Source organism: Henckelia pumila, chromosome 1 (genome assembly GCF_033568475.1).
Source record: "Henckelia pumila isolate YLH828 chromosome 1, ASM3356847v2, whole genome shotgun sequence".
Taxonomy (NCBI): domain Eukaryota; kingdom Viridiplantae; phylum Streptophyta; class Magnoliopsida; order Lamiales; family Gesneriaceae; genus Henckelia; species Henckelia pumila.
In genome coordinates this window covers 136,284,649-136,300,918 of record NC_133120.1, presented here as the reverse complement: position 1 = coordinate 136,300,918, position 16,270 = coordinate 136,284,649, and the positions used below count along the sequence as shown (strand labels likewise).

At 35.8% G+C, this 16,270-nt stretch overlaps 1 protein-coding gene across 1 annotated transcript; it reads left to right on the top strand.

Annotated features, from left to right (window-relative positions):
• The first annotated feature begins 10,368 nt into the window (after positions 1 to 10,368).
• LOC140874973 (zinc finger protein BALDIBIS-like) lies at positions 10,369 to 12,635 on the top strand. The gene is made up of 3 exons (XM_073278482.1): positions 10,369 to 10,766; positions 10,848 to 11,247; positions 11,721 to 12,635. The coding sequence occupies exons 1-3, from the start codon at positions 10,655 to 10,657 to the stop codon at positions 12,616 to 12,618; spliced, it is 1,410 nt and encodes a 469-aa protein (XP_073134583.1). The 5' UTR covers positions 10,369 to 10,654; the 3' UTR covers positions 12,619 to 12,635.
• The last annotated feature ends 3,635 nt before the right edge of the window (positions 12,636 to 16,270 follow it).

Below are 16,270 nucleotides of genomic sequence, written 5' to 3'. Positions count from 1 at the left end.
AGTTTAGAAACGTTTGTTATTTTAATGGTGGGCTTGTACATACAAATAGGCCAACATTTGTACATCGATCAAGGGTTTTTTTTTTCCCGATTATCAAATGGGATTTTCCCACTCCATTTTTGCTTGGTGCGATGACACATCTATTTCTTAATTACAGTCTCATGTCTTTTATTTTTTTTGGGATTTTAGTCATTTTTTTAAAAAAAAACTACTTGACATGACGCTAGCATGATGTTAACATCACGTTGAAAAAATGATTTAGAACTGAAAAAAATAAAATAAAATAAACAACAATAACAGATTAAGACTGTGACTCCCGGGGCTGATAAGAAGGCAGAAAGTGATCGTCGGTACCAAGAGGTTGAACGGACAACGAGTGACTCCTTGCAGGCTGCGAAGGAAGACATGAATGAACCGACCCCGTGGCGGAAAGAGAGGGATTCTGAGACTGTGTAGGTATGGGACTGCAAACTTGAAGAAGACTTAAAAAGATTTGATAGGTACTACTCATATCACGAAGGTGCATCTTCTTTTCAAGAGCACATTACATAAGAACTCCAAAGTTAAGCGTGCTTGACTTGGAGCAATTATAGGATGGGTGACCCTCTGAAAAGCTGAACACTGATCCAAGTCCTAAACAACTTACAAAACGATCTCGTCGATGGGGTGTACTTGATAAAACATGGACACGCGAGTGACACTTACCCCGTACATAACATATGCGTATACATGTTTATTATATGTAATCTGTGAAACATGAATTCTCTAGTAAACAGGGATCAAACTCTATAATATCATACAAAGAATGAAGGCGCGACAATTATTCGCATGCTGGTGTAGATCTAGTAGGTGCCACACATGCTGAATACGATCTTGGAATATCAACGTCTTAGATGCCGCACATGATGGATGCTCTGTGGGCGTCATCTGGCATTCATTTTGCTGCTTTCGGATGCCGAGAAGCCGTTTACATTTTGGCTGATAGTCTTTTTTTGTTGGCCAATATCTTGTTCTCTTTATGGCTCGGATTTTTTCTATACCTTGAGTTTTTCAAGCTCTTGGAGGAGCAAGTGTGGATTCCCACCTCAGCCGCGGGTAGATTTGTGCGTTTTCACATTGATGTCCTAATTACAGCAGACCTAGACATTGCATCTTATTATATATCTAATGAATTGCTCGACCGTCGTCACTTGGACGGAGTCTTATGTCTGTTGATGGACATTACTCTTTTAGAGTTGTGGCTGTTTGAAGATAGGTACTTCTGTCTAGGTCATGACTTGGTTTTCAACCTTGATTCAAACATTCTGTTGTTCAAGTTTAAAAGAACGGTCGTATGTTATTGTTGTTATTTCTATTTTATGTGTGCATGCATTGCGATAAAGTGTTGATAAAGCAGAATGAAAGGCACTACATCGAGAGAGAGGGAAGACCTGGACATTAAGAGGTGGACAACGAGGTTATATCGCTCTACTTCCCCCGGGAGGAGATTGCTGCTAACTCAGCTCGAAGCCTTCTTTTTTTATTTGATATTTGAAGATATGTCTTTTCACGTTCAGGAACCACAGGTAACCATAGCATGGGGGGACGTCTAATTTTTTTGTCGCCGCAAGGCTGGCTAATCGTACGCAGCAGGCTCGAAGACCCCTGGTTAAACAAATGTTGCTGGCAAGAAAGAATGCAGAAAAGGAAAGAAAGATGGAAAAAGGGGTAAGGGAGTCTGAAAAAAATTGAGTTGCAGCCAAAAGAGATGAAATCATTGGATAAGAAGTTGTTGAGGCCAGAAACCGAATGGAAGTAGACTACTAGATGGACCTATATATTTTTTTTAAAAAAAATACATGTGACGTTCCAACGAGTGCTATACTAACATGAATTTAATATGTTCCCAACTACACGAGTTTTGACTGCTTTGTGTACCATTTATTAGCTTATTTATCATCATGAAGATCGTTTCAAATGGTCAATATGTGATTCAAATGTGATCAAGACAGAATTGTGAGCGCATTGGAGTCCCAATTTCTAATTTGAACATTGAATAACCTGCAAAAGTTTTGATTGGTCCATGAACCATTTATATCTTATGGAAATCATTTGAAATGCACGATATCTTAATTGAGTGTTATCAAGAGATTATATTAAGTATTAAAAGTATTCAAGACATTTAGAGTACAATGGCGTACCAACTTATATTTCTTACTATAAAGCACCGATAAGTGTTTTGATTGGCCCATGAAATTTTTACTAGATTATATTGTAAAACCCCGAAAATATTTAATCTACTAAATTCTGAGTTTGAAAATATAACTGATTGAATTGAAGTTTGAAAAACTGAGCAAGGACTGAATTGCAATTTTGAGATTTTCAGGGACTAAATTGAAATTGTGGATTGATTAAGCCACATGTAAGTAATATGTTTATATCTCATTATCATCATCCTCATCACCACATGAAAAAGCAGAGAGAAGGAAGAAGAAAGCCACACCATTTTTGTTCTCTTCCAAGCTTCGATTTTTTTTATCATCCGGCTGTTAGAATTCAAGATTGATCGTATATTCGCGATCCTCGTAACGAGAGCTTCATTCTTACGTAAGTTTGATTAAATTATGTAAAGTTTGAATTTTTGGATGATTTTGGAATCAGATTTTTATTGTATATTCATGTTCTGGAGCTAGTAGTGATAGCATATCCAAGACGGATCGGAAAAAGATCGTCATTCGAGCATGTTTTTGATTTTTGGGGTATTTTCAAAAATTCTGGAAAATTGGGCTGCCCAATTTCAAAATTTTTATGTTGCTTTGATGATGATATTGGGTTTAGATTGAAGTATAAATGATGTTGAGGATTATGGAAATGCCGGTTTTTAGTTGTTATGTCGTTGGTTCGATTTTAGAATGGTGTTTCAAACCTTTCAATTGAATAGGATTGAGATATGATTTTTATTATGAAAATGATGATGTTATGTTATTCATTTCAGTTGAAATTTAGTATATCGAGTTCGAGATGCTAGAATTCGAGTCGTCGAAGAATTGATCAAGGTTTGAGTTAATTTTGCCTTCGATTTCCGATGTTTGATTGAAAGAAGTTTGATATGAGCTTTGTGTATTGTAGCTTGTGGATTGAGTGATTTCAGAATTAAGAATAAAGGTATGATTCGATCATGATCGATTTGGGGAATAAGCGTCGAGACGAGTTTGTCTTCTCGATCCATAAAATCACACATTTTTTCTATCTTATATGTTTATGTGGTTTGTATGCATTATTTGATCCATGAGTTTTATGGCATGGATTGTTGGGCTATGGTATGGGGTGATTGTGTTGCAAACAATAGTGAGTGTAAACTACTGTTGTAATTGTGTACTTTATCATCTCATTATACATTTTGAGTCTAACCTTTCTACCATATTTGTCATGGTATTGTTGATGAGTTATAAACTTCGATATCGAGTATCAATGATGAGATTATAGCATTGATACCTAGACTCCGGGTATAGCATCAGTGATGAGTTTTAGCCCGATGATGAGTCGTTGATGCGTTTTAGCATCTAAACCGATGTCAGATTTTGATTCTTGATCTTTGATAGACTCTTGTTATTCTTCATGCATTTCATGAATGCTGCTTAATGTTGAAATGCATTGACATTGTTGGATTTGAATATTTCATATGTTCCGTTGTTTCATACTAAGTGATATACTTACCGGTTTGTCCGACGGTTGCTTTGTATTTGTGTGTGCATTGCAACAGGTGATTCAGGACCGAGTCATAAGAGGTCATAAGCGTTGGGAAGAGTTTAGAAGTGGTGCTCCGGGTTGGGTTGTAGCATGTTGTCCAAAACTTACTTTTGAAACATGTTGAGATTGTTTATCCAACATATGCATTGTATAGCTTTTGCATAGTATAGAGGTATATAGATTATGTTGTGTTGGATATTGGATCATGTTTTTGGGTAAGTTTATAACCTGTTTTGAATGTTGTATTTGCAAATTTCTGAAGTTTAAATCATTTTTCATCAGCAAATTTCATGACAGTAGCAGCATTCTTGGTTCAGGTTTCTGCGCAAAAGCGCATGAGGAATGGCGCAGAAGCACAGAGTGAGGCAAAGAGTTGAGAAATCCTAGAAAAGCTTCTACGCGAGAAGAGGCGCCCCCTTTGCAAGAAAGCCCTACGCGGCCAGCCTCTTCAGTGTAGAGGCGCTCAATTCAGCGTCTCTACGCCAATATATATAAAACAATTTGTTATTGTTTGCTGTTGCTTAATTTTAAATGCCCTATTTATTTAATTATGGTGTTTCGTAGACAAGCCCCGGGGTCCCCCATATATACAACGTTGACAATCATTTGGAATGGTTGATATGTTGTAATAACTGTGATCAAAACACCATTTCAAGAATTAAAATTATTCAATCCAATTTGAGCGCATTGTAGTCTCAACTTCTAATTTGTACGTTAAAGCACCTACACATTTTTTGCAGTAATCCGCTCTGAGATCACCTACTAAACATTCTTAAGCATGCAGTTAAGTTTTAAAAAACAATAACTAGTAAAACAACGGAAATAAAGTTTTACAAAAAAAATGGCAGAATACAATCGGCTCTAAAATAAAAGGTGAAACATAGTTTATACAACCTCATCGATAGATAGTAAAATACCCTCAATAGAAACCTGATAATAGAAACAACATCAACCATAGAACTGCAACAACCTCAGCGACCACTACCTCCTGGTCCATCCAATCTAAGCTCTACCCCATGGAATGCGGTGTCTAAGAAAATACTGAGGACATGAGTTCTAACAACGTCCAGTACGAAAGTATGAGTATACAAATGTTATGAATGCTAATGCAAATGTATTAGTATCGAAAACCTATGAAGGTACACTCTTGCTCAATCAATTGACGGCATAGTATGTAGCACAATAGGTCGTCACATCAAGAGGGCTCACACACCAGAAATAATATGTGGACATCGGTGACCTGATCCTGAAACAAGATGTCCAATCATCCACTCATGAACTCAGGGTTGAGCGACCCCACTATGGGTTATATCAAGGTATAGTCTCAACATTTGCATGTGAAGGTATCTTGTTTGAAAACCTCAATATTTTTCTTTGGGACATTTGTGTATGGCCTTAAGAAGATTTTGGAAAGGAGATATTTTTGGGATAGTTTACTCTCTATTAACTCGGTATTGGATGGTCCTTGGCTTTGGTTGGGTGATTTTAATTCTGTGCTTTTGGCTAATGAGAAAATAGGGGGCTTTCGGTGATGGCATATGAATCTCAGGATTTCCAAGAATGTGTTAACTTGATTGATATGGTGAACTTGAATTCTCCGAGAATAAATTCACTTGGATTGGACATTGTATTCAGAAAAGCTGGATCGTGTTATGGATCATGTATATAAGGGATTCTTGAGCGTCAGATTTAAGGGAAGTCGTCACACACATACACAAGCAGATCACAGAAAGATTTTTGGAGTTTGAACGTGTGATTTTCTGGAAGAATTCTGGAGCTTTAATTGAAGAACGAAGACGGAGATCGAGAGTCCGGACACGGCGTCGACGACGGATTTGTTTTCTTTATATTTTATTTATTAAATTCTGAATTGATGTCTGGATTTTTGAATATGATTTGTTTTATTCAGAATTTTATTATGAACTAATTTTTTAGAGTCTAGAGGTCGGATGGAACCTGGTGTAGACACTTTCATGAATTTTTGATTTTATTGAATTGAGTTTCTTCTAGATTAATTGTTTTTTTTCTAGAATTGATTGTCTTTTCAATTATCTGATCAATAATTGAATTGTAATATTTATTTGAAATCTGGCACTCGGGAGAGGATATTTTGAATAAGATCAATAGAATTAACACTGTTAATTATTTATATAGATCGCGAGAGTGTATAATTTTAACAGAGCTTTTAAAAAAGAACATTGTTTTGAATTGATCATTGCAATTAGATTCTTAATAGGGATATTGGAATTGAATTGTAGTTGATATATTTTATTCGGCACTCCGAAGAGGGAATAATACACTTAAGTGTTCTTGGCTATTAATTCATTGAAACTTATGAATATTAATTAATTAGGATTGATTGTTGTTGAAACCAGGTGAAATCTAAATCTCAAGACCATTTTTCTTTGATTGATTATTTCTGAAAGTTGTGTGCGTGCTATTAAAAACTCATTAATTATTTTATTCTGCAAAATTCTCAACTATTGATTTTCTAGATAAAGTTTAGACTATTTTAATTACAAGTACTGAATATTTTCATTTTACTCTTTGTGGGATCGATACTTGATTTATCACTTTATTAAAACTTGAAACTCGAACGCTTGCGAGCATTTTTCACAACATGGGGACAATGATAGAGTGGGGTTGATATATGAATGTTTGGAGAACTTTGGGCGGATGTTTGGGGTTCGAGTGAATGTGCTTAAGTTCATTTTGTATTTTGCAGGGTGCGGGAGAGTTGCAGGGCACATGTGGTAGGAAGCCTTGGTTTTAAGGAGGGTTCCCTACCTTTTCGATACTTGGGTATTCCTGTTTCTTCTGTTCTCTTGAGAACATATGATTATAGTTTTCTTGTTGATTCCATAGCATGAAAAATCTTGAGTTGGCCCAGTCATTCGACATCTTATACAGGGAAGGTGGAATTGGTACGATCATTCTTACAGGGTGTAGAATGCTATTGGATTTCGATTCTACCATTGCCGGAAAATATAATTGATGTTATTTACAAAGTTTTTCGGCATTTTATTTGTCCGAGTAGTCATCCACCGATTTCATGGCGCCAGGATTGTAAACAAAAAAAGGATGGTGGTTTGGGGCTTAAAGATCTCTCGGCTTGGAATAAAGCTCTCTTATGCAAAACACTTTGGAAAATTCAGAAATACAAAGAGTCCCTTTGGATTAAATGGGTCCACCAAAATATAGGATATTCGGAGGCTTGCAAAATTGGAAATGGCACAAAGATGAATCACTATTAATAATTTTATTCGACTCCGTGATAGATTGGTTGAGCGGTTGGGGTCGTGGGATGTGGTTACTTTTACGCTAGGCCTATGGTTCGATGGGAGCGGTGGGTTGAAGAGGCCGTATGTGTTCTTTTTGGAAGCAAGTGAGCAGTGGCCTTGGAAGCCAATTCTTTGGAAGACTTGTGTTCTCCCAAAGATCATATTATCCTATGGTTAGTAGCACTTAGCCATTTATTGACAGAGATTGTCTACCATTTCTTGAAGATAAGAATTGTTGTTTTTGTGAAGTGGAGGAGGAATCGGTTGGACACATGTTTTTCAAGTGTGGGGTTACAACAAAAGTTTGGGATACCATACGACTTTGGTTGGGAATGAGAAAGAGTATGAAGACTGTGCGCACTATACTTCTTGCTTTTAGAGGTGTGTATCGGGGATCTAGCATGTTAGCAAATATGAGGGCATGCGCTTTGGCAGCCACGGTATACCAGATATGGACTTCAAGAAATCGACTGATTTTTTATGGGGTGAATAAGCTCGATCATGAGGATGCTATGAGAAGAATAAAATTGTTGGTGTTTAGAAGTATACCACTTGCTTGCTCAAAAAAAAAAAAAGAAGTATACTACTTGCTTATAATTTACTTGTATAGTTGTTCTTGCTTAAAAACTGTGTTTTGGATGTAATGGAGTTTTGTATCGCCTGAGGATGCCCAATGTAGTTGTATCTTTTTTCTCATTTTTAATGGAATTTATTTCATTAAAAAAAGGTACAGTCTCAACAAGATAATATTTGCAGCATAATAATTATGACATAATATATGCACACAAAAAATGACATATAAACATTCAAACATAGAACATTCATACTCAACCGCGTTACCACCGTATCTCTTTGGCATTCACGATATTCCACGTATCTCTTCTTTGTCAGTATGTGGCAGAGAGGTCGCATGTATTGCATCTGACGGAGGTACAGTTAGAGTTTGGCTTGTCATACGTGGAGAGATCGTTCAAGATCATTGGTAGGAAATACAAGGTGCTACGGAACAAGTGCATTCCTCTAGTCATGGTTCAATGACAACATCGAGGCACTGAGGAGGTGACTTGGGAGTTAAAAAGTCGCATTCCTCTAGTTTGGATATCGAGGATGAGATCTCTTAAGTGTGAGAGAATGTAGTAATCCGATTTCCAATTTTAAGATTGTTAAAAGTTAAACAAGATTAAGAGTAATTAATTATAAAAAATCTATGGCTTAAACAAGTTCATAATTGAATTCCAAGTTTCGGACCCTCCGTAGAGTTTGGAAGATCCGTAGGTAGTTCGGAAGAACCAAGCTAATCAGAAGAAAGATCAAAAGCAGAGGCTGAGTTCGGAAGAACCGAATTGGGATCGGAACGTCCGAACTAGGTTAGGACATGCAGAGTTTTAGGTGTCAACTACGCACAGACACGTGAGAGTTTGGAAGGTCCGAACTCGAGTAGCCTCTTAGGTTTCAAGATGCTTTAGACACATCGATTCATGCATGGGATCAGAAGATCTGAAGTGGAGATCCGAGATTCCGAAATGGCCAGTTCGAAATGTGGCATGCATGAAGGGATCAGATCTTCCGATCGTCGCCTATAAATAAGTCATCCGAGTTCACAATTACTTACTCATTTTCCAAAATCTCTAGTATTCAGTGGTTTCCTGCTCGTTCTAGAAATCCAATCGAGGTCTGGGCATTAGCGGAGCACTTTCGGAGTAGCGACAGATCTGTGCCAAGAGGCGGGGACTTCCACTCTAAAAGGCTGACGACGGACGTAAGTATAAGCCTAGACTCTTAATAGCTTTTGAGATTAGCTATTAGTCTAGTTAAAGTTTTTAGTAAGCAATAAGTTATATGATTATTATTTGATTAATTATAGGCTTGGACTTTTGAGCCAGAGTTTTTAGGTTGATTGATTAGAGGTACGGACGTAGTATCCGAGATATCCTAGTTGAGTATGCATGTTCTATGTATTCTACGTTATATGTAATATTTTATGTGCATATACTATGTCACAATTATTATGCTGCATACATTATCATGTTGAGTCTATACCTTATTATAGCATGTAGTGGGGACGCTCAGCCCCTTATACTTTAGTGGATGGTTGGACCCCTTAGTACGAGATAATGTCACCTCTATATATATATATATATATATATATATACATATATATATATATCCACATATACTCCTGGTGTTTGAGCTACCTCCTGATGCAATGTCCCATAGGGCTACATACCATGGCACCACCTGACTGAGTAGATTTCTACCGTGATAGGTTTTCATTACCCTGTACATTTTGTATTCATGCACTCATAGCATGTGTATACTCATGCTTCTGTGATGAGTGCTATTATCGCTCACGTCCTCAATTTGTACTCTTGGACACCTTCCACGGAGGGTTTAGGTTAAATGGATCCACTAGGAGCGGTCACTAAGCTGAAAATTGTAGCAGATTCTGAGGATTGCAGTTATTTTCTGGTTTTATTCTTTGGTTATTCGGTACTATTTCGATTGGATTGTATAACTGTATTAATTGGGTTTTATTGCCGGTTATATTCTGCCAGTTGTTTTGTTGTATGGTTGAATTTTTCGTTGGTTTTTATCTTCGATTATCTAAGTTAATTGCATGATTTTAGTTTAATACGTAGATCCTAGAACGGGTCTCTCACTATCACTTTTTGAACATTGTTCAAATTATGTCATGCTAAACTAATAAATTGGCCCTAGGTTAATTTGGACGCATAATTTGTCAAACTTTAATCTTTCGTATAATAACTTGGTACTTTTTGCACAATTAGTACGAGTTCGTTCCAATGACATAGTATCATCGATGACTAACCCCATCAATTAGTACTATACTCTTCAATTTTTGACAATATTTTTTATTTTTCTTTATGTAAAGTGCTGATATGACACTTTAAGTAAGCACCATGTCGACGTTAGCACCAAAGTAAAAGCAACAAATTAAAATTGAAGTTTGGCAATACAGATGATCAAAAATTGTAAAATGGTAAATTTATAGACCAAAATTAAAATTTGCCTTTTATTTTGTTGGCGCGCTAATGTCGACATGCCGCTTATGGTAAATTTATAGACCAAAGTTAAAATTTTCACTACTAAAATTAAGTTAACATTCAAATTAGTTGTGTACAAACTAGTATTTCCATATGTATGTCTATGTGAATACATATTGCCAAGATCACATGCTACATATGCTCTTCCTGTTATCATAAATATATATTTACACAAACACATGTTACGTATACGAATTGTGTAAGTAGAAATATATAGAAAGAGAGAGGTGGTCCAATTGTTTACGGCTGGCCGATTTTAGAGAAACAGCAGCCAGCAAGATAAGGATAGAGAAAATTGAAAATGATAGAAAATGAAATATTATTCCTCTCCCTTAACCTAGCTACCTCGATAGGTCTCATGGCAGATAATAATATAGTTTTCTGCTAACATTCAGACACCCAAGAAAACAAAATCTTTGCTTTTGCAACTCCATCGATGTGTACTTAACCTAGTTTCTCATTATTTGTAGCTTTGTTTTAAGGGGAAAAGCAACAAATTTCATCAGGGTTTTTAGCCATTTTCAGCAAAATCCTTCCCTTTCTTTGTATCAAGTTCAAGAGTTTAGCCAAACAAAAAAAATGATGTCCGAAAGTGGGCTTTCTTCCATTGGAGGGTTCATCGAAGCTCCCAACCCAGCAAACCCTAATCAGATTCCATCCAAGAAGAAAAGAAACCTCCCAGGAAAACCAGGCAAGAATCTTGCATGCACATATATATTTCATATATTATAGAAAAGATTGTTTGTTTAAATATATATATTTATATGAGCAGATCCAAATTCAGAAGTGGTAGCACTTTCTCCAAAGTCTCTGATGGCAACAAACAGATTCATCTGTGAAGTCTGCAACAAGGGTTTTCAGAGGGAACAGAATCTGCAGCTACACAGGCGAGGACATAATCTACCATGGAAACTCAAGCAAAGAACCAACAAAGAAGTTGTAAAGAGAAAGGTGTACATCTGCCCTGAAAAAACTTGTGTGCACAATGACCCTTCAAGGGCACTTGGAGATTTGACAGGTATCAAGAAACACTACAGCAGAAAACATGGCGAAAAGAGATGGAAATGCGAGAAATGCTCGAAAAAGTACGCCGTTCAATCCGATTGGAAAGCTCATAGCAAGATTTGCGGGACTAGAGAGTATAAATGTGATTGTGGGACTATCTTCTCCAGGTACCTACTTTCAATTCTTGACTCTTGATGTTATAATTGTATGAACTTTTGCTACATATTTCTGAGTGTTTGCTGAATATAGTATTGAATGTAGCATTAAATGTTATAGAATTTACATTCTTGTGTCACATTTTATATAATAAACTTCAAATTATTGCAAGAAATTATTAAGAGGGTATACTATAATTGGTTTGTTTAGAAATAAATGCACAAGATTCAAATGACTTCAATGAAATTGGAGTATAGTGAGGACATGCAAATGCCTTACTTTAATGATGACCAGTTACTATGATTTTTTTTATTTATTATTATTGTTAAAAGATTTGAAGATGCATTCATTTTGAACTCTTTAATCTTAATTATTATTTTAAATATAATAATTTATCAAAATGATTTATGATAAAATACTCAATTATATATGCAAGCAATGTTTAAGATTGCTAATTTTGTAATGCCGATTTCCCCCCCATCAGAAAGGATAGCTTCATCACTCACAGAGCCTTTTGTGATGCACTGGCGCAACAAAATGCAAGATTTAGCACTCCGATTCCTTCGGCAAATTTGAATCTAAGGAATGAATTGATGAATGGAGGATTAAATGTTCTTCAAAATGCTGGAAGATCCCATTTTCCCATGATGTTCAAGTCTGAATACGGAGGATTGGAATCCAGAAATCATCAGCTGGATCTTGATCATTTGCAAAAACAACCAAAGTTTCCATTGTGGGCAGGCAATCAGATTGGAAATCCAAGTTCTTCTAATGCTAATAATTACTTGGCGTCAAGCTCAACCAACCTACCAGAATTAGAGCAAATTGCTTCACAGAATCAATGGTTCACCAGAGGACTAAAGGAAGAAGAAGAACAAGAAAATAGGGTCAACTTGTATGAACAAGCAAATAATTCAGCAGCCCAGATGTTTGCTAGCGCAATATTTCAGAAAGCAGGTCAATTGGGATCAACCAGAAGCAACAACTCTGAAATCTTTGGCAATAATTTTGGACAAGTGAACTCATTTTCCAACATGGGTAGCTTCAATTCTCTGAATCAAAGCAGAAACGAATTGTTGTTCCATCAAAATCTTGGGAAAGCTGATGATTTGAATGGGTTAATGGCTGCCACCAATGGAGACCACAATGGGCTGTTATTTGGAGAGATTGATTCGAACCCATTAATGAGCAGCGCAAGAAACATGGACCCTTTTGTTCTGATGCCAAATGGTAGCTCTCCAGGCGGCGGGGTGGGAGGTGGAAATGGCCTCACAAGGGATTTTCTTGGAGTGGGAGCGAGTGAAAACAGGCATTTATTGCAAGAATTTGCTTCCATGGATTCCGCATTGAACAGTTTGAACCATTACAGCAGAATAAATTAATCAGTGATATGGTAAAATTTATTAACTGCAGAAACATTGGAAGGCCGATATTACATGACAGAAGGGATTCCATCAGCTGCTGCAAAAGACTTGAAAAAACAGGAGATCTTGTGAACTGTCAGAGATGAGGAGGGGGCCACTGCTTGTTGGAAGAGACATGACAAAAGGTTCACAAGGGGGAGAAATTAATAATATGTATTAATTATGATGGCAGAAATTTTATTTCCTGTACTTAATTATTATTTGAAATTCTAGGGTTGGGTATTGAAATGTGGACCACAAAATTAAATGTGCGAGTCTGTGATTGTTTTTGTTGTTCAGTACTGCTATAGTTTGCATGAAAGAAATTTTAATAAGCTGCATCCCATTCCATCTGGTTTATTTCAATTTAACAAATCTTATTATATGATGATATATGATGATGTGGTCTTATAAGCTTTTTGTTCTTTTTACCACCAACTTATTGGATTAAAAAAATAAAAATACAATTACTGACACCAAGCCCAACTTCACAATTAAGAGATTTATAAGCCAAAGCTTCTCAATAAGAAAATGTAACAATTAAACAAGATTACTAAGAATACAAAAATCAAACACCACCAAGTGATCTGGGAGTCCCCCGACTATATAACTAATGATTTTCTATGTATCTGGTCCAAACCAAGAAGGTAGGATACAAGTAAGGAGACATTTTTTTTAAAAGGCCTCTCATAAACAACCATAATCAATTTTGGCCTTACATTTACTTATTTTATCAAACTAGCTTTTTAATTGTGTTAGGTTCCAAATATATCCTTAATTTGTTTTCCCATCTTATTAGATTTTCTCAGATGTCACAATCTTATGGGATTTCCTTCTCAAAGTATTTTTCTTTTCTGCATTTTTTCTTAAAAAAAATTCAGTTCTCCCACATTTTCCCATTCCTTTTTTTTTTTCTGTCCGAAATTTTCTTCTTTCACATTAAATTTTTTCTTGGGAAAACTGCAAATTTGGTCATGTATATTTGTTACTTTGCGATTTTGGTCCTCTATGTTTTCATATTTCAGTTTTAGTCCTATATATTCTGATTTTTGGTAATTTTGGTCATTTTTATTCAAAAATGCTTACGTGGCATTGTACACGTCAGCTCCACATCAGCACTGAATTGGTACCACGTCAGCGCCACGTCGGAAAAAGGACTAAAATTGCCAAAAAAAATAAAGATAGCGGACTAAAACTGAAATCTGAAAATATAAAGGAATGAAATCGCAAAGTGACAAATATACATGACTAAAAAAACAATTTTCCCATTTTTTTGTACATTAATCTCGATAAGCTTGGAATCCTCCCTTCAGCACATGTTTGCATCCCGAGCTAGTGGTTATTTCACAACTACATTTTTTTGACTCGAGACTTTCATGAAAGCCGCAACAATCTCTTTTTCTTTAATTTGTATCTCCAAATTAAACTGTAAATTATTAAGAAAAAAACAAAACCATATACAATCTCTTATCAATGATTATCACAGCCTAAAAAAATTCGAACTAATCTCGCTTCAGCATCAAAATAAAGAAATATGGGAAGTGTATGTACTGACTCGAGATATCATTTTTTTTAGCGCGAAAGGAACTTTAAGCTTCTTGAGAACAGGGAAGATATACAAAAGAACATAAAGTATATCATATACAGTACTCTCACATATCTTATCAACAGTTTACCGTCCCAAACTAAAGATTGCCAAACCGAATCTTAGCGAGATTGTAGCACATTACTCAGATTATTTGATGAAGTCAGTCTACCAACAATCTCAGAATAATAGTAGTCAGTCTACCATATTGGATAAATTTTTTCGTACACTGACGCATCACTGATAAGTTCATTTTATGCACTTAATTTGTATATGAGTTTAACTAGCAATTTGCTTAGTTTCGAGCATAATTATGTGTTTCTGTTTTTTGTTTTTTTGTTGTGCAGGAAAGGAAGAAAACATAATTTTTGTTTTGTTAGGAATAAAAAGAGTAGGAAAAGAGGCTAAAAAAGAGATATGATCAAAAGATGTCAAGAGAAAAAAGCTGAAAATCGAGAGTGAAGCGCGCCCGCGCTGTCAAGGAGGTGCGCCCGCGCGGTTGAAGAACTGAGATGAATATTTATGCGAACTTAGGGGGCACGCGGGCTGAATCTATAGAGCGCCCGCGCTAGGTGGGAATTTTTGAAAGATTGGAATGCGAAAGCACTGCGCGGCCGCGCAACTTAAGAAGCGCGCCCGCGCCATCGCGATATCAGAATGTTGCTTATTCTGGGAAGGAAACTTAAGGGCTTTTATGGACTTTTGTTTGATAGAGTAGAGGCACATATAAAAGGGAGTTTTTATGCAAACATGGGAGGAGCAGCCGCCACGAGGGCTTGAACGTGAGATTTTGGAGAGAAGAGAAACATGAAGATCTTCAACTGGAACAAAGACGAAGATCGATCGAACGGACACGACGTCGAATATTCGGATTTATTTTCTATATTTTGAGCTTTTTATTATCGATTTGATGTTTAGCATTGCAAACATGAATTTTGTTTATCAGAATTTGGTCATGAACTAATTTTTATTAGTCTAGAGGAATGATGGAACTTGGTGTAGACTCTTCTACGAGTTTTTAATTTTATTTGATTGAATTCTCCTAGATTAATTATTTTTTCTAGATTTTATTGTATTTTCAATTAATTGATCACTAATTGATTTGTTATATTTATTTGAAATCATTGCTCGGGAGAGTGGATTTTGAATAGGACAAATAAAAATTACACTGTTAATTATTTATTTAACTCGGGAGAGTATATAGCGTTAACGAAGCCTAGGAAGAACATTGTTTTACATATATCACTATGATTAGATTCTGAATAGGGATGTTGGAATTGAACTGTAGTTGATACATATTATTTTTTGCTCGGGAGAGAGAAATAATACACTTAAGTGTTCTTGGCTATTAATTGAATGAAATTCATGAAAATAAATTAATTAGGAGTAGTTGTTGTCGAAACCAGGTGAAATCTTAACCTCTAGACCATTTTATCTTATTGATAATTTTTGAAGTTCTGTACGAGCTTTGCTTAGAATTTCTAGTTATTTAATTTTTATGCAAATCTCTCAAAATTTGGTTTTCTAAATAAAATTAGGACTATTTTAATTACAAACACTGAATAATTTTCACATTACTCCTCGTGGGATCGACACTTCATTTATCATAATTATATCGTACACTTTTTGAAGGTTGATCCGAGTTGTGGGATATAAGAAAAAGTGACTAAAACTATTGTTTTCATATTCAGCTAACATCCAGATATGCCCCGCCACGCCAATGTACTATTTTTGGAATAATGATAGATACATGTGGCTCACTCTACATAAATGTCGGATATTTTTGAAAAAAAAAAATCTAAACTGGCTAGATTTTATAACTTTGGATTTCCACATCGATAAATACTTGAAGATATAAAGATTCGAAGGAACTTTGAATCGATATTCTGAAAATTTTCTGGTGTTATGCCTTCAATGTTGTAAAGATTTCGAAAGAGATTAGATCAATATTTTTGATCTGCAAGCACACGTGTACTGCCTTATCATATCAAAACTGTGATCAACCAGTGCTGCATTCCTAAGCTCACGAAGCTCGAAGACTTGTCG